We start from the raw sequence: 19756 nt of genomic DNA on the forward strand, positions 1-19756 counted from the left end.
CAGATTTTCTCTTGAGGAAACCATGCTGGCTATGGTCTATTTTATCATGTGCCTCCAAGTATCCTGAGATCTTATCCTTCATAATCAACTCCAACATCTTCCCAGCCACTGAGGTCAGACTAACTGGCCTCTCTCCTTTTTTGAAGAGTGGAGTGATATTTACAATTTTCCAGTCTTGTAGAACCATTCCAGAATCTAGTGATTCTTGAAAGATCATTACTAATGCCTTCACAGTCTCTTCAGCTACCTCTTTCAGAGTCCTGGGATGTACACCATCTTGTCCAGGTGACTTACTCATCTTCAAACCTTTCAGTTTTCCAAGAACCTTCTCTCTAGTTATGGTAGTTTCACAAACTTCATGAGCCCTGACACCTGGAACTTCCATCATACTGCTAGTGTCTTCCTCAGAGAAGACTTTTACAAAATACTTATTCAGTTCATCTCTCATTCCCTGGTCACCCATTACTACCTCTCTATCATTGTTTTCCTGCAGTCTGGTATCCACTCTCGCCTTTCTTTTACACCTTATGTATCTGAAGAAACTTTTGGTAACTTCTTTAATAATATTGGCTAGTTTACTTTCATATTCCATCTTTACCTTCTAAAATACTTTTTAGTTGCCGAACTTCCCATTATTTTTTGCTCTATTATACGCCTTCTCATTTGCTTTTATATTGGCTTTAACTTCTCTTTTAGGCATGGTTGTGTCATCTTTCCTTTGGAATACTTCTTCTTCTTTGTGATGTATATATCATATGCCTTCCAAATTGCCTGCAGAAATTCCAGCCATTGCTGCTCTGCCATCATCCTTGCCAGTGTTCTTTCTCAATCAATTCCTTTCTTATGCTCCTTTACCCCACTGTAATACTGATACATCTGAATTTAGCTTCTCTTTCTCAAACTTCAGGGTTAATTTGATCATATTATGATCACTTCCCCTAAGGGTTCTTTTACCTCCAGTTCTCTAATCAGTCTCGTTCATTGCACAGCACCTAATTCAGAATAGCTGATCCCTAGTGGGCTCAACTGCGAGCTGCTCTAAAAGCCCATCTCATAGGCATTCTGGAAATCCTCCTTCCCTTCCTAAGGAGCTGGTGGTAGACCTGAGGAGAGCTAAGATACCGGTGACCCCTGTTTCCATCCAGGGGGGCAGTGTGTACATGGTGGAGGATTACAAATACCTGGGGATACGAATTGACAATAAACTGGACTGGTCAAAGAACACTGAGGCTGTCTACAAGAAGGGTCAGAGCCATCTCTATTTCCTGAGGAGACTGAGGTCCTTTAACATCTGCCGGACGTTGCTGAGGATGTTCTACGAGTCTATGGTGGCCAGTGCTATCATGTTTGTTGTTGTGCACTGAGGCAGCAAGCTGAGGGTAGCAGAAACCAACAGAATCAACAAACTCATTTGTAAGGCCAGTGATGTTGTGGGGATGGAACTGGACCCTCTGACTGTGGTGTCTGAAAAGAGGATGTTGTCCAAGTTGCATGCCATCTTGGACAATGTCTCCCATCTACTACATAATGTACTGGTTGGGCACAGGAGTACATTCAGCCAGAGACTCATTCCACCGAGATGCAACACAGAGCGTCATAGGAAGTCATTCCTGCCTGTGGCCATCAAACTTTACAACTTCTCCCTTGGAGGGTCAGACACCCTGAGCCAATAGGCTGGTCCTGGACTTATTTCCTGGCATAATTTACATATTACTATTTAACTATTTATGGGTTTATTACTATTTATTATTTATGGTGCAACTGTAACAAAAACCAATTTCCCCCGGCATCAATAAAGTATGTCTATGACTATGACAATGACTATATTGAAATCCGCCATGGCTATTGTAACATTGCCCTTTTGGCATGCATTTTCTATCTCCCATTGTAATTTGTAGACCACATCCTTACTACTGTTTGGGAATCTATATACAACTCTCATCGGGGTCTTTTTACCCTTGCAGTTCCTTAGCTCCATCCACAATGATTCAACACATTCCAACCCTATGTCATCTCTTTCTAATGATTTAATTTCATTTTTTACCCTTTCAACACAATGTGTATCCTTGGACATTGAGCTCCCAGCTGTAATCTTCTTTCAGCCATCATTCAGAGATTCCTACCACACCGTACCTGCAATCTGCAACTGTCTTGAAAGCTCTACCTTATTCTGTACACTGTGCGCATTCTGATACAACATCTTCAGTCCTGTATTCACCCTTTCCTATTTTGTCCACTTTTTACATTGGAACTCATCCTGTTGACTGCAATTTTGCCCTGTGAAGAGCCCCTCCTCACCACACATTGCCTCTGCTTGTAAAGCAGCTACCTCATCTTCAGCACTATTATCCTCGTTTCCTACGATACTTCTCCCTATGCAGGACCTCATCACTCATCCTACCCATGTCATTGATACCTACAAGGATCACAATTTCTGGCTGTTCACCCTCCCACTTACAAATACTGACAACTTGATCTGAAATGTCTTGGACCCTGGAACCCAGGAGACAACATACCATCCAAGAATCTCATTCTTGGCCACAGAACCTCCTGTCCATTCCCCTAACTAATGAGTCCCCTATCATCACAGTGTGCCTCTTCTCCCTCCCTTCCCTTCTGAGTCACAAAGGCAAACTCAATGCCAGAGACACAGACCCTGTGACTTTCATCTGTTAGGTCATCTCTCCCAACTGTATCCAAAGTGATATACCTGTTGTTAAGGGGGACAGCCACAGGGGTACTCTGCACTGGCTCCATAACCCCTTTCTCCTTCCCGACTGTCACCCAGTTGCCTGTGTCCTGCATCTTGGGTGTAACTACCTCTCTATATGTCTTGTCTATCACCCCTGCAGTTTACTGAATAATCCGGAGTTCATCCAGTTCCAGCTCCAACTCCCTAACGCAGTTTGTTAGAAGCTGCAGCTGGATGCACTTCTTGCAGTTGTAGTGGTCTGGGACACTGGACGTCTCCCTGTCTTCCCACATCCCGCAAGAGGAGCATTGCACTGTCCTGCCTGGCCTCTCTGCTGTCCCAGCTGAGCAGATATAAAGAAGAGAAGGAAAAAACTTCAGCTTTTCTTTTCTTCTGCGTTCTCAGACTGAAGCTTCTTTTTGCAGAAGCCTCAAGATCACCGGGCTGCTCTTGGAGTAGTGTGTGCGCATTTCTGGTCACCATTCTGTAGAAGGGATATGATTAAGCTGGTGGGGGTGCAGAGAGGATTCACAGTGACAATGCCAGCATTGGGGGGCTTGAATTACCAGCAGAGGGTGGATAGGCTGCAACGAAGGAGGATGAGAGCTTTTGTGTTAGACAGAGGTTCAACAATGAGAAACTTGGACAGGGAAGATGGCCAATGTCAGTTCCCCGGGTTAGAGGTGACTTAAACCCAAAAATGTGGATTGAAGGTGAGAAGGGAAAGATTAAAATGTTCCTGAAGGGCATATTTTTCTAGACAGAGGGCTGTAAGTATGGAATGACCAGCCCGAGGAGGTGTCACGGGTAAATGCAATCACGTTATTTTAAGTTTCAGGATATTGCTGAACTCAGGCAAATGATCATAAAGACAGAATTAACCATTCAGCCCACTCTGCTGCACCATTCCATCATCCATCATCCCTCTCAACCCCATTCTCCTGCTTTCACCCCACGAACTTTGATGGCCTGATTAATCTCGTACAGAGAAACCTCCACCTTAAATGTACCCAGTGGCTTGGCCTGCACAGACGACTGTGCCAATGAATTCCACAGATTCATCACTCCCTGGTTAAGAAATTCTTCATTTTCTCTGTTCTAAATGGATGTTCCTCTATTCTGAGGCTGAACCCTCTGGTCCTAGACTCACCCACTAAACATCCTCTCAACATTCGCTCTGTCCAGGCTTTTCAATATTTTATAGGGGACCCTCTCCAGTGCCAGCACATCTTTTTTTTACATGAGGGGCCCAAAACTGCTCAAATACTCAAAATGCAATCTGATCAATGCCTTATAAATTTTCAGCATTATATCTCTGCTTTTGTATGTAGTCCTCTGAAAATGAATGCTAACATCACATTTTCAGTCCTCATCACTGACTCCTGCAGGAAGACTCCCAAGTCCCTTTGCACCACATGACCATACACTTCTCTACACTATGTTCCATCTGCCGCTCTTTGCCTATTTTTCCAATCTGTCTAAGTCCTTCTGCAGCCTCTCTACTTCCTCAATGCTACCTGCCCCTACACCTTCCTTTGTATCATCCGCAAACTTGACCACAAAGCCACCCAGAAAGGTCCCTTTATCCAAATTATTGGCATATAATGTGAGAAGAATCGATCGCTACACAAACCCCTGTAGAGCACCACTAGTCACAAGCAGCCAACCTGAAAAGGTCCCTGCCAGTCAGCCAATCTTCTATCCAAGCATGTCTTTCCTGTAACACCATGGCTCTTATCTTGTTAAGCAGCCTCATGTGCGGCACCTTGTCGAAGACCTGAAGGCCCAAATAAACAACATGCAGTAACTTCCCTTTGTCTATCCTGCCTGTAATTTCCTCAAATAGGATAAGGGTAGATGGGCACATTAATCGGTATGGACATGATGGGCCGAAGGGCCTGTTTTCCTGCTGTTTAAGTATATTACTCTATGAATCTAGATCATCATCATTATGAGTTGGGAAGAATCCAGAGGAAGAAGAGAAATTGTTTGCAGTGAAATTAGTCCAGAAATGCTCCCTCACAGTCACATCTGAAGAGTGAATTCAGAAAACAACCATGTTACTTCGGACACTGGGATGTAGGGGCCAGCAAATATTCAGATGCACATCTTGTGGCTGGTGTATGTTCCAAACCAGGGGACAGCCTATTGCCAAGGACAGGAACTGAACCACACAGGGCAAAATCGTGAGAATAAAGCTGATTTCATCATCCATGCTCATCCTCACCCACCTTAGGACAACATAGTCCTGCTTTCCTTCCACACCTGTGGCACAAGCATTGCGAAAACGTCTATCTACGGCTGGTGCTGGGTGGGATTGTCCTCCGTCTGTCTCGCACACCTCTCAGACCTTCCACAGAGGAAAAGAACTTGGAAGCAAAGCAATGAACTGGCCCTGTCCTCCTGGGCCTGTCTGGGTGATAAGCTGCTGTTAGATGCAGTGGTAGTGCCACACTAGTCCCCATCAAAAGCACATTGAACAGGATCCCCTCTGTCCCACTCCTCTCCAATACCCCTTTCCATCTCACCCACCTGTTTTCCAAGGAATTTTCTTCCTGTGAGAATGCAGGGCACAGGACTTTTCCAGGGCGGTCCCACCCTGCAGTCATGTTTTGGAAGGCAGCTATTCGGCCCCTCGACCCTACTTTCCCATTCACCACAGCTGGTTTCTACCTCAGTGCATCATTCCCATGTCCACACACCGTAAAATTTCTAAACCCCTTTATCATTTGTGACACAGACAGGCAGAGAGGCCTCTTGCAACCACTGCCATTCTCTGAAAAGGGGTCCCATGAACTGACGAGGAAAAGGGAAATTAACATAGAATATGAGAACACTCAGTCCTCTTTTATTGTCATTTAGAAACTGAAGGGCAATCTTACAGGAAGCTATTAACCATTTCCAATAATGTGAGAAGGAAAGGAATAGTGATCAGTCGCTGACAGATTGAAGCACGAGAAAGTGATCGGGAAATGAGGAAAAAGCAGAATCACTGAATGCATGTTTTGAGTCAGTGCTGACAAAAAACCACCGTGAAATCCTTGCAAAATACAGTGGCAAGTGGTTAAGAATTAATGAGGAAATTGGCATCTATTAGTAATGCTGAAAGTAAAACAGGTAGGGAATTATAAGATTATCACACCAACGACCCAGGAAAGATATCCTACTGAGAGAGAGGGACTGAGAGACACCGGTCAGTGTACAGATATCCCCCTGAGAGAGAGGGACTGAGAGACACCGGTCAGTGTACAGATATTCCCTGAGAGAGAGGGACTGAGAGACACTGGTCAGTGTACAGATATCCCCTGAGAGAGAGGGACTGAGAGACACCTGTCAGTGTACAGATATCCCCTGAGAGAGAGGGACTGAGAGACACCGGTCAGTGTACAGATATCCCCTGAGAGAGAGGGACTGAGAGACACCGGTCAGTGTACAGATATCCCCCTGAGAGGGAGGGACTGAGAGACACTGGTACAGATATCCCCTGAGAGAGAGGGACTGAGAGACACCGGTCAGTATCTGGACAATGAAAATTGACAAGGGAGAGCCAGTGGATGTAGTGTACCTGGACTTTCAGAAAGCCTTTGATAAAGTCCCACATAGGAGATTAGTGGGCAAAATTAGGTCACATGGTTTTGGGGACAGAGTACTGACATGGACTGAAAATTGGCTGGCTGACAGGAAGCAAAGAGTAGGGATTAACGGGTCCCTTTCGGAATGGCAGGCGGTGACCAGTGGGGTACCGCAGGGTTCAGTGCTGGGACCGCAGCTGTTTACAATATATATTAATGATTTAGATGAGGGAATTAAAAGTAAAATTAGCAAATTTGCCGATGACACAAAGCTGGGTGGCAGTGTGAAACGTGAGGAGGATGTTATGAGAATGCAGGGTGACTTGGACAGGTTGGGTGAGTGGGCAGATGCATGGCAGATGCAGTTTAATGTGGATAAATGTGAGATTAGAACAGGAAGGCAGATTATTATCTAAATGGTGTCAAGTTAGGAAAAGGGGAAGTACAATGAGATCTAGGTGTTCTTGTTTATCAGTCACTGAAAGCAAGCATGCAGGTACAGCAGGCAGTGAAGAAAGCTCATGGTCTGCTGGCCTTCATAACAAGGGGAATTGAGTATAAGAGCAAAGAGGTCCTTCTGCAGCTGTACAGGGCCCTGGTGAGACCACGCCTGGAGTATTGTGTGCAGTTTTGGTCTCCAAATGTGAGGAAGGACATTCTTGCTATGGAGGGAGTGCAGCGTAGGTTCACAAGGTTAATTCCCAGGATAGCAGGACTGTCATATGTTGAAAGATTGGCCCGACTGGGCTTGTATACACTGGAATTTGGAAGGATGAGAGGGGATCTTATTGAAACATATAAGATTATTAAGGGATTGGACACGCTGGAGGCAGGAAGCATGTTCCTGCTGATGGGTGAGTCCAGAACCAGAGGCCACAGTTTAAGAATAAGAGAAAGGCCATTTAAAATGGAGTTGAGGAAAAACTTTTTCACCCAGAGAGTGGTGGACATGTAGAATGCTCTGCCCCAGAAGGCAGTGGAGGCCAAGTCTCTGGATGCTTTCAAGAAAAAGATGGATAGAGCTCTTAAAGATAGCGGAATCAAAGGTTATGGGTATAAGGCAGGAACTGGATACTGATTGTGGATGATCAGCCATGATCACAGTGAATGGTGGTGCTGGCTCGAAGGGCCGAATGGCCTACTTCTGTGTCTATTGTCTATTGTATACAGATATCACCCTGAGAGGGAGGGGCTGAGAGGCACCAGTCAGTGTACAGATATCACCCTGAGAGAGAGGGACTGAGAGACACCGGTCAGTGTACAGATATCCCCCTGAGAGAGGGTCTGAGAGACACTGGTCAGTGTACAGATATCCCCCTGAGAGAGAGGGACTGAGAGACACTGGTCAGTGTACAGATATCCCCTGAGAGAGAGGGACTGAGAGACACCGGTCAGTGTACAGATATCCCCCTGAGAGAGAGGGACTGAGAGACACCGGTCAGAGTACAGATACCCCCCTGAGAGAGAGGGACTGAGAGACACTGGTCAGTGTACAGATATCCCCTGAGAGAGAGGGACTGAGAGACACCGGTCAGTGTACAGATATCCCCCTGAGAGATAGGGACTGAGAGACAGCAGCTATCCCCTGAGAGTACAGGATATTTCTGAGGAATCCTCTGTGTCGGTCCATCAGATCCACTCCCCCCACCTCTCACACCCTGTTCCACTTTGGTTACTTCTGCTTCTCCAGTCCTGACTCCAGAACCGAGCCGTATCTGGAAGTAGCTGAAAGCATCTGATGTGAGGGATAGGGGTGGGACTGTGCGGGAAGAAAATACTGATAGCTGAGAGGAACTGTTCATGGGTCGCCCCGAAGGATAGTTTTCTGGGATCAGGTACTGCCTCCTCCCTGTCACGTTGTTTTGCCCTTCACACCATGGTTGGTGTCTTGCTGCCTGTGAACACACCTCCTCCCAGCTCAGCTTCTTGTTTCACTCTGAGACTCTGCACTTCTACCAGCAGACTGGACTGCTCGCCTTCAGGAACTCAGGCAGTGTCGAAGACATCTCTACCCCAGCACCCCATCCACCCATCCTGGAGAGAGATGGGCGCCGGGCAGCTGCTGACAATCTGTCTGACTCTCTCCGTCACTATCGGTGAGTGTTGTTCGAAACCATAATTTATATTTTGCTTCCCTTCCAACAGTTGCTCACTCTGACCTGTTCTGTATGCGATTGTCTCAGGGCACAGTCAGTCGTGAGCTGGTTTGACAGAGGCTGTCAGATTGCAGTTTCGGACATTTCTGGATTATTCTCCTTTTATAAATTTTTGCTTACCAGATATTAATTAAAATAAGAACTGGTTTTCAGGAAATTAAGCCTGTTCACAGCTTAAATTTGACGCTTTGTGGTTGTTGAAGCCAGTTGCTGAGCTTTGGACATTTATTGTGAACCTTTGAAACTACACTGGGGAAGGCAATAGATTACGTTCCAATGAGACAGGGAAGTTATGCTAGGGTACAGGAACCGTGGTGTACAAAGGCTGTAATAAATCTCGTCAAGAAGAAAAGAAAAGCTTACAAATAGTTTAGAGAGCTAGGTAATGGTAGAGATCTAGAAGATTATAAGGCTAACAGGAAGGAGCTTAAAAAGGAAATTAGGAAAGCCAAAAGGGGCCATGAGAAAGCCTTGGAGGGCAGGATTAAGGAAAACCCCAAGGCATTCTACAAGTATGTGAAGAGCAAGAGGATAAGTCATGAAAGAATAGGACCTATCAAGTGTGATAGTGGGAAAGTATGTATGGAACCAGAGGAAATAGCAGAGGTACTTAATGAATACTTTACTTCAGTATTCACTATGGAAAAGGATCTTGGCGATTGTAGGGATGACTTTACAGCGCACTGAAAAGCTTGAGCATGTAGATATTAAGAAAGAGAATGTGCTGGAGCTTTTGGAAAGCATCAAGTTGGATAAGTCGCCGGGACCCGATGAGATGTACCCCAGGCTACTGTGGGAGGCGAGGGAGGAGATTGCTGAGCCTCTGGCGATGATCTTTGCATCATCAATGGGGACGGGAGAGGTTCCAGAGGATTGGAGGATTGCAGATATTATTCCTTTATTCAAAAAAGGGAGTAGAGATAGCCCAGGAAATTATAGACCAGTGAGTCTTACTTCAGTTGTTGGTAAATTGATGGAGAAGATCCTGAGAGGCAGGATTTATGAACATTTGGAGAGGTATAATATGATTAGGAATAGTCAGCATGGCTTTGTCAAGGGCAGGTCGTGCCTTACGAGCCTGATTGAATTTTTTGAGGATGTGACTAAACACATTGATGAAGGTAGCGTAGTAGATGCAGTGTATATGGATTTCAGCAAGGCATTTGATAAGGTATCCCATGCAAGGCTTATTGAGAAAGTAAGGAGACATGGGATCCAAGGGGACATTGCTTTGTGGATCCAGAACTGGCTTGCCCACAGAAGGCAAAGAGTGGTTGTAGACGGGTCATGTTCTTCATGGAGGTCTGTGACCAGTGGTGTGCCTCAGGGATCTGTTCTGGGTCCCCTTCTCTTCGTGATTTTTATAAAGGACCTGGATGAGGAAGTGGAGGGATGGGTTAATAAGTTTGCTGATGACACAAAGGTTGGAGGTGTTGTAGATAGTGTGGAGGGCTGTCAGAGGTTACAGCGGGACATCAATAGGATACAAAACTGGGCTGAGAAGTGACGGATGGAGTTCAACCCAGATAAGTGTGAAGTGGTTCATTTTGGTCGGTCAAATGTGATGGCAGAATATAGTATTAATGGTAAGACTCTTGGCAATGTGGAGGATCAGAGGGATCTTGGGGTCCAGGTCCATAGGGCGCTCAAAGCAGCTGCACAGGTTGACTCTGTGATTAAGAAGGCATACGGTGCATTGGCCTTCATCAATCGTGGGATTGAGTTTAGGAGCCAAGAGGTAATGTTGCAGCTATATAGGACCCTGGTCAGACCCCACTTGGAGTACTGTGCTCAGTTCTGGTCACCTCACTACAGGAAGGATGTGGAAACCATAGAAAGGATGCAGAGGAGATTTACAAGGATGTTGCCTGGATTGGGGAGCATGCCTTATGAAAACAGGTTGAGTGAACTCGGCCTTTTCTCCTTAGAGCGACAGAGGATGAGAGGTGACCTGATAGAGGTGTATAAGATGATGAGAGGCATTGATCACGTGGATAGTCAGAGGCTTTTTCCCAGGGCTGAAATGGCTAACACGAGAGGGCACAGGTTTAAGGTGCTGGGGAGTAGGTACAGAGGAGATGTCAGGGGTAAGTTTTTACGCAGAGAGTGCTGAGTGCGTGGAATGGGCTGCCGACAATGGTGGTGGAGGCAGATGCAATAGGGTCTTTTAAGAGACTTTTGGATAGGTACATGGAGCTCAGAAAAATACAGGGCTATGGGTAAGCCTAGTAATTTCTAAGGTAGGGACATGTTCAGCTCAGCTTTGTGGGCCGAAGGGCCTGTATTGTGCTGTAGGTTCTCTATGTTTCCATGTTTCTATGAATATTCATGACTTTTACATGACCTGTTAAATGTAACTATTGAACCTGTTGATGCTCAAAGTTCAAAGTAAATTTATTATCTCACTACATATATGTCACCATATAAAACCCTGAGATCTGTTTTCTTGCGGGCATACTCAATAAATCCAAGAACCAATGAAAGATGGAACCCAAGAGGACGGACAAGTTATCAATGCGCAAAAGACAACGAACTACAAATCAAAACAGAAATAGAAATAAATAAATAAATAAGAAATTAATATTAAGAACATGAGATGAAGTGTATAGGTTGTGGGAATATTTCAATGATGGGGTGAGTGAAGATGAGTGAAGTTATCCCTTTTGGTTCAAGAGCCTGATGTTTGAAGGGTAACTGTTGCTGAACCTGGTGGTGTGAGTCCTGAGGCTCCTGTACCTTCTTCCTGATGGCAGCAGTGAGAAAAGAGCATGGCCTGGGTGGTGAGGGCCCCTGATAATGGATGTTGCTTTCCTGCAACAGCACTCCTGTAGATGTGCACAATGCTGATGGACTGGGCTCTACCCATTACTTTTTGTACGTGCTCATTGGAAACTTTGGGATGGCATTCCAGAAAGAATTGAGTAGCCATACCCTGTAGTACACATTGATAAAGTTGTATTCCTGTTACTTAAAGCAGAGTTTCTTGCCATTTAATAGTCCAGCTAGTTGTTAAAGTCAGGACACTGTCCCTCAGCACTGCAAAAACAAGTCTATTTGCAGTGTCTGGAGTTTGTGCTCAGGAACTTTCAGGCTAGCCACCAGCAGTGAATATTCCAAGGGGCTCTGCTCAATGTGATGCATCACCATTGCAAATATATAATTCTGCAGAGCTACCTGCAGACATTAAGAATATGAGGAGGTTGATAACAAAATTCCCAATCCGCAATTTCTGAATTGGACTGTAATTCACTTGAACTCTCAGTTTTATGTTTTTATATTCTGCGTTTTCACCAATTCTTTCTTGTTGCAATTTGTCTTTTGTGTAAGCGGGGATTTGGGGCTTGTTGTTCTTGTTGCTGTTCGCGTGATTTGTTTGTTTTTTATGTGAGAGGGAGGGGGGATTTGGGATTTGATATTCTTGTTGCGGTTTGCGTGATTTGTTTGATTTTTGTGTGGGGGTGGTGGGGTTTGATGTTCTTGTTGCTGTTTACATGATTTGTTTGTTTTTTGTGTGGGGGGATTTGGGGTTTGATGTTCTTGTTGCTGTTTGTGTGATTTGTTTGTATTTTTGTGTGGGGGATTTGGGGTTTGATGTTCTCGTTACTGTTTGTGTGATTTGTTTGTTTTTTGTGTGGGGGATTTGGGGTTTGATGTTCCTGTTGCTGTTTGTATGATTTGTTTGTATTTTTGTGTGGGAGGATTTGAGATTTGATGTTTTGTTGCTGTTTGCGTGATTTGCTTGTTTTTTTGTGTGGAGGATTTGGTGTGGATGATGTTACTGGGGTCAGAGTGCAGTGTGCTACCTAACAGCGGGTGGTGGCCTTGGACATTTCTCTTGCTATCACAAGATCCTGTTGAACACTGGGAATGTAAATGCTGCAAGTCTGGTTCCCTTGTTTACTGGGGAGACAGGTGGCGGGGGAGCTGTGTGACCTTGGTTGTAGCGAGGACTAGGCTTCAAGCTGTGGGCTTGCATGCTGTGGCAGTCTAAGAGGGGTGACGCTGGAGGCAGGTGTAGTGTGGTGTCCATGCTGGGTTGGGGGATGACCACTCCTGTTGATACTGTTTTCTAGTGGTCATTTGGTGGAAGACAAGCTGGACTGTGTGCGTGCATGCATATGCTCATCTGCCAGCTGCAGAGAGCATGATTTTTCTTGTAGTTAACACCCACAAACCATCAATTTACAGGAAATGTCACTCAAAGACTTGGGCTAAATATATATTTTTGTGTAACTGTACAGTACTGTGCAAAGATCACATACATATATAAATTCTGCACCCTTTTTTCTCCAAACATATTTTTGCTCATTTGCTCATTGCAGCCAAAAATTTCTATTCAAAAGGTCCAAAGGAACATCTAAACAAGCCTGATGCATTTTGGAAACAAGTCCTGTGGACTGATGAAGTTAAAATAGAACTTCTTGGCCGCAATGAGCAAAGGTATATTTGGAGAAAAAAAGGGTGCAGAATTTCATGAAAAGAACACCTCTCCAACTGTTAAGCACGGAGATGGATCGATCATGCTTTGGGCTTGTGTTGCAGCCAATGGCACAGGAAACATTTCACTGGTAGAGGGAAGAATGAATTCAATTAAACACCAGCAAATTCTGGAAGCAAACATCACACTGTCTGTAAAAAAGCTGAAGATGAAAAGAGGATGGCTTCTACAACAGGATAATGAACCTAAACGCACCTCAAAATCCACAGTGGATCAATGCAGAGGCGCAAGCTGAAAGTTTTGCCATGGCCCTCACTCACAATCCCCTGACCTAAACATCATCGAGAATCTGTGGATAGACCTCAAAAGAGCAGTGCATGCAAGATGCCCAAGAATCTCACAGAACCAGAAGCCTTTTGCAAGGAAGAATAGGTGAAAATCCCCCAAACAAGAATTGAAAGACTCTTAGCTGTCTACAGAAAGCATTTACAAGCTGTGTTACTTGCCAAAGGGGGTGTTACTAAGTACTGATCATGCAGGGTGCCCAAACTTTTGCTTTGGGCCCTTTTCCTTTTTTGTTATTTTGAAACTGTAAAAGATGGAAAAAAAGTAACCTTGCTTAAAATATTAAAGAAATGTGTCATCTTTAACTTTATGCCTTTTGGAAACAGTGCATCTTCTACTCGCTTAGCTATTCACAGTAACAGAAATTTTGACCGGGGTGTCCGAACTTTTTACATGCCACTGTATGTTTTTTACACACACACACACCCCTGGGACCTTTGCACAGTACTATATGGTTACTCGCTATCTTTCATATGCCATGCATGGAGACAGTTTGAACTGTGTTCTGCACATTGGCCCCGGTTTCACTTGGCTATATTCATGTATGGTTGGATGAACTGGATCAAGAGCAGTCAGATGTGGAGCTGCAGATCAGTGTTCACCACTGTAAAGGTGTTGTTAGTGTGTGTAGTTGGTCTCTTGATCTGCCTGTGAGGGTGAGTGATACCGTTTCAGCACCGTTTTCATATACACCTGGGAGTTCCCTCACCATGACTTGGTCACCTGGCTGTACAAGGATTACCTTGTCTCACTCTGGCTCGTTCTGATAAGCAATGTATTACATTTCTGGTTACAAGAGTCCCTCAGATCTCCAGTTAATATCACTAAGTTGGTTTCAGTTATTTCTTTCTCTGCAGTTGCATGTTCAGGCATCTCTTGCCCTACCACTGCAATTTTTGCCCAAAGTCCTTCAACTCATAGAAACATAGAAACATGGAAATCTACAGCACATTACAGGCCCTTCGGCCCACAATGTTGTGCTGACCATGTAACCTACTCTAGAAGCTGCCTCAAATTTCCCTATCGCATAGCTCCATGCACCTATCTAAGAACATCTTAAAAGACTCTATTGTATACACCTCTACAACCTTCACTGGCAGTGCACCCACCACTCTCTGTGTGAAAAACTTACCCCTGACATCCCCTCTGTACCTGCTTCCAAGCACCTTAAAACTGTGCCACCTCATGCTAGTCATTTCAGCCCTGGGAAAAAGCTTCTGACTATCCACATGATCAATGCCTCTATAGTGAGGCGACCAGAACTGGACACAGTACTCCAAGTGCGGCCTAACCAGAATTTTATAGAGCTGCATAATTACATCGCGACTCTTAAACTCTATCCCTCGACTTATGAAAGCTAACACCCCATAAGCTTTCTTAATTACCCTATCCACCTGTGAGGCAACTTTCAGGCATCTGTGGACATGTACCCCCAGATCCCTCTGCTCCTCCACACTACCAAGTATCCTGCCATTTACTTTGTACTCTGCCTTGGGGTTTGTCCTTCCAAAGTGTACCACCTCACACTTCTCTGGGTTGAACTCCATCTGCCACTTCTCAGCCCACTTCTGCATCCTATCAATGTCTCTCTGCAATCTTTGACAATCCTCTACACTATCTACAACACCACCAACCTTTGTGTCATCTGCAAACTTGCCAATCCACCCCTCTACCCCCAATCCAGGTCGTTAATAAAAATCACAAAATGTAGAGGTCCCAGAACAGATCCTTGTGGGACACCACTAGTCACAATCCTCCAATCTGAATGTACTCCCTCCACCACCACCCTCTGCCTTCTGCAGGCAAGCCAATTCTGAATCCACCTGGTCAAACTTCCCTAGATCCCATGCCTTCTGACTTTCTGAATAAGCCTATCATGTGGAACCTTGTCAAATGCCTAACTAAAATCCATATAGATCACATCCACTGCACTACCCTCATCTAGATGCCTGGTCACCTTCTCAAAGAACTCTATCAGGCTTGTTAGATCTGAACATGGTACTTCAAGTGGGGTCTAACTAAGGACTTATGTAGCTGTAACATCACCTCTCTGCTCTTGAACTCAATCCCACGGTTGATGAAGGCCAACACACCATATGCCTTCTTAACAACACCATCAACCTGCTCAGCAGCTTTGGGTTTCCCATGGACACAGACCCCAAGATCTCACTGATCCTCACACTGCCAAGAGTTTTACCATTAACACTATATTCTGTCTTCAGATTTAACCTACTGAAATCAACCACTTCACACTTAGCTGGGCTGAACCCCATCTGCCACTTCTCAGTCCAGTTTTGTATCCTATCGATGTACTGCTGTAACCTTTGGCAACCCTCCAGACTATCCACAACACCCCCAACTTTTGTGTCATCAGCAAGGTTACTAACCCATCCTGCTACTTCCTCATCCAGCTCATTTATAAACATCACAAAGAGGAGGAGTCTCAGAACAGTTCCCTGCCGGACACCACTGGTCATCGACCTCCATGCAGAATATGAACTATCCACAACCACCCTTTGCCTTCTGTGGGCAAACCAATTCTGGATCCACAAAGCAAAGTCCCCTTGGATCCCAAGCCTCACTACTTTCTCAATAAGCCTTGTATGGGGAACCTTATCAAGTGCCTTACTGAAATCCATATACACTACATCCAGCCCTACCTTCATCAATGTGTTTTGTTACATCCTCAAAGAATTCAATCACGTTCATAAGGCATGACCTGCCCTTGACAAAGCCATGCTGACTATCTGTAATCAGATTATGTCTCTCCAAATGCCTCTCAGGATCTTCTCCAACAACTTGCCCACCACTCAATTAAGACTGACTGGTCTAGAATTTCCTGGGTTATCTCTACTCCTTTTCTTGAACAAGGGAAAAATGTTTGCAATCTTCTAATCCTTTGGTATGTCTTCCATCCCTATTGATGATGCAAAGATCATCGACATAGGCTCAACAATCTCCTCCCTCACTTTCCACAATAGCCTGCCATATTTCTTGTCCAGTCCCAGTGACTTATCTAACTCATTATCTTTCAAAAGCTCCAGCACATCCTCTTCCTTATTGTCTATACACTCAAGCATTTCAGTCCACTGTAAATTATCCCCACAGATGCCAAGGTCCTTTTCACTGGTGAATACTGAAGCAAAGTATTCACTAAGTACCTCCACTGCTTCCTCCGGCTCCATGCACATTTCCACTATTGTTCCTGATTAGTCCTATTCTCACACGGCTCATCCTCTCGCTCTTCACATACTTGTAGAATACCTTGGGGTTTTTCCTTAATCCTGTTTGCCAAGGCCTTCTCATGGCCCCTTCTAGCTCTCCTAATTTCATTCTTGAGCTCCTTCCTGACACCCTTGTAATTTTCTAGAGCTCTAACAGTACCTTGTTTCTTGGACCTTTCATAAGCTTTTCTTTTCTTCTTAACTGGACTTTCTACATCCTTTGAACACCATGCAACACACATAAAAGTTGCTGGTGAACACAGCAGGCCAGGCAGCATCTCTAGGAAGAGGTACAGTCGACGTTTCGGGCCAAGACCCTTCGTCAGGACTAACTGAAAGAAGAGTGAGTAAGGGATTTGAAAGTTGGAGGGGGAGGGGGAGATCCAAAATGATGGGAGAAGACAAGAGGGGGAGGGATGGAGCCAAGAGCTGGACAGGTGATAGGCAAAAGGGATATGAGAGGATCATGGGACAGGAGGTCCGGGAAGAAAGACAATGGGGGGGAGACCCAGAGGATGGGCAAGGGGTATATTCAGAGGGACAGAGGGAGAAAAAGGAGAGTGAGAGAAAGAATGTGTGTATAAAAATAAGTAACAGATGGGGTACGAGGGGGAGGTGGGGCATTAGCGGAAGTTAGAGAAGTCGATGTTCATGCCATCAGGTTGGAGGCTACCCAGACGGAATATAAGATGTTGTTCCTCCAACCTGAGTGTGGCTTCATCTTTACAGTAGAGGAGGCCGTGGATAGACATGTCAGAATGGGAATGGGATGTGGAATTAAAATGTGTGGCCACTGGGAGATCCTGCTTTCTCTGGCGGACAGAGCGTAGGCGTTCAGCAAAGTGGTCTCCCAGTCTGCGTCGGGTCTCGCCAATGTATAAAAGGCCACATCGGGAGCACCGGACGCAGTATATCACCCCAGCCGACTCACAGGTGAAGTGTTGCCTCACCTGGAAGGACTGTTTGGGGCCCTGAATGGTGGTAAGGGAGGAAGTGTAAGGGCATGTGTAGCACTTGTCCCGCTTACATGGATAAGTGCCAGGAGGGAGATCAGTGGGGAGGGATGGGGGGGACGAACGGACAAGGGAGTTGCGTAGGGAATGATCCCTGCGGAATGCAGAGGGGGGGAGGGAAAGATGTGCTTAGTGGTGGGATCCCGTTGGAGGTGGCGGAAGTTACGGAGAATAATATGTTGGACCCGGAGGCTGGTGGGGTGGTAGGTGAGGACCAGGGGAACCCTATTCCTAGTGGGGTGGCAGGAGGATGGAGTGAGAGCAGATGTACATGAAATGGGGGAGATGCGTTTAAGAGCAGAGTTGATAGTGGAGGAAGGGAAGCCCCTTTCTTTAAAAAAGGAAGACATTTCCCTCGTCCTAGAATGAAAAGCCTCATCCTGAGAGCAGATGCGGTGGAGACAGAGGAATTGCGAGAAGGGGATGGCGTTTTTGCAAGAGACAGGGTGAGAAGAGGAATAGTCCATGTAGCTGTGAGAGTCAGTAGGCTTATACTGTCAGTAGGATATACTGCGTCCGGTGCTCCCGATGTGGCCTTCTATATATTGGCGAGACCTGACGCAGACTGGGAGACCGCTTTGCTGAACACTTACACTCTGTCCGCCAGAGAAAGCAGGATCTCCCAGTGGCCACACATTTTAATTCCACATCCCATTCCCATTCTGACATGTCTATCCACGGCCTCCTCTACTGTAAAGATGAAGCCACACTCAGGTTGGAGGAACAATGCCTTATATTCCGTCTGGGTAGCCTCCAACCTGATGGCATGAACATCGACTTCTCTAACTTCCGCTAATGCCCCACCTCCCCCTCGTACCCCATCTGTTACTTATTTTTATACACACATTCTTTCTCTCACTCTCCTTTTTCTCCCTCTGTCCCTCTGAATATACCCCTTGCCCATCCTCTGGGCCCCCCCCTTGTCTTTCTTCCCGGACCTCCTGTCCCATGATCCTCTCATATCCCTTTTGCCTATCACCTGTCCAGCTCTTGGCTCCATCCCTCCCCCTCCTGTCTTCTCCTATCATTTTGGATCTCCCCCTCCCCCTCCAACTTTCAAATCCCTTACTCACTCTTCCTTCAGTTAGTCCTGACGAAGGGTCTCGGCCTGAAACGTCGACTGCACCTCTTCCTAGAGATGCTGCCTGGCCTGCTGCGTTCACCAGCAACTTTGATGTGTGTTGCTTGAATTTCCAGCATCTGCAGAATTCCTGTTGTTTGCGTCTTTGAACACCATGGTTCTTTTACCCGACCAGCCTTTCCCTGCCTCAATGCAACATGCCTATGCAGAACACCACACAAATATACCCTGAACATTTACCACATTTCTGCTGTGCATTTCCCTGAGAACATCTGCTCCCAATTTATGTTCCCAAATTCCAACCTAATAGCATCATACTTCCCCCTACTCCAATTAAATGTTTTCCGAAATTGTCCGCTCCTATCCCTCTCCAGCACTATGGTAAAGGAGACAGAGTTGTGATCACGACCTCCAAAATGCTCTCCCACTGAGAGATCTGACACCTGCCCAGGTTCATTTTCCAATACCAGATCAGGTACAGTCTCTCCTCTAGTTGGGTTATTTACATATTATGTCAGGAAACCTTCCTGAACACACCTAACAAAACTCCACCCCATCTAAACCTCTTTCTTTGATGCCAGTCAATATTAGGAAAGTTAAAATCACCCATCACAATAGCCCTATTATTATTTCACTGTTCCAGAATCTGCTCCTCAATGAGTCTGTTACTATTGGGGGATCTATAAAAAATTCAGTAGAGTTATTGCCCTTTCCTGTTTCTGACTTCCACCCACACTGACTCAGTAGACAATCCCTTCATGACCTCCTCCTTTTCTGCAGCCGTGACACTATCCCTGATCAGCAATGCCACTCCCCACCTCTTTTGCCTCACTCCCTGTCCTTTCTGAAACATCTAAAGCCTGGCATACTCAGCAGCCATTCCTCTCCTGAGACATCCAAGTCTCTGTAATCGCGACAACATTAGTTTCACGTGCAGGAGTGAGATTTGCCAACTAGTGGAATGGTGCCACAGCAACAACCTGGAACTCAACGTCAATAAGACGAAAGAGCTGATTGTGGACTTCAGGAAGGGTAAGGCGAAGGAGCACATGCAAACCACAAATCCTCACAGAGGGATCAGAATTAGAGAGAGTGAGCAGTTTCAAGTTCCTGGGTGTCAAGATCTCTGAGGATATAATCTGGTCCCAACATATCGATGTAGTTAAAATAAGGCAAGACAGAGGCCATACTTTATTAGGAGTTTGAAGAGATTTGGCACGTCAACAAATACACTC

At 45.5% G+C, this 19756-nt stretch overlaps 1 protein-coding gene across 1 annotated transcript in view; it reads left to right on the forward strand.

Annotated features, from left to right (window-relative positions):
- The window catches only part of LOC140209585 (uncharacterized), a 103218-nt gene that overhangs the window by 9466 nt on the left and 73996 nt on the right, over positions 1-19756 (forward strand). The window contains exon 2 of the mRNA XM_072277858.1: positions 8224-8360. Within this exon, the coding sequence (XP_072133959.1) occupies positions 8309-8360 (52 nt within the window). The 5' untranslated portion in view covers positions 8224-8308. The remainder of the gene's footprint in view (positions 1-8223; positions 8361-19756) is intronic.

This window comes from Mobula birostris, chromosome 14 (genome assembly GCF_030028105.1).
Source record: "Mobula birostris isolate sMobBir1 chromosome 14, sMobBir1.hap1, whole genome shotgun sequence".
Classification (NCBI taxonomy): Eukaryota; Metazoa; Chordata; class Chondrichthyes; order Myliobatiformes; family Myliobatidae; genus Mobula; species Mobula birostris.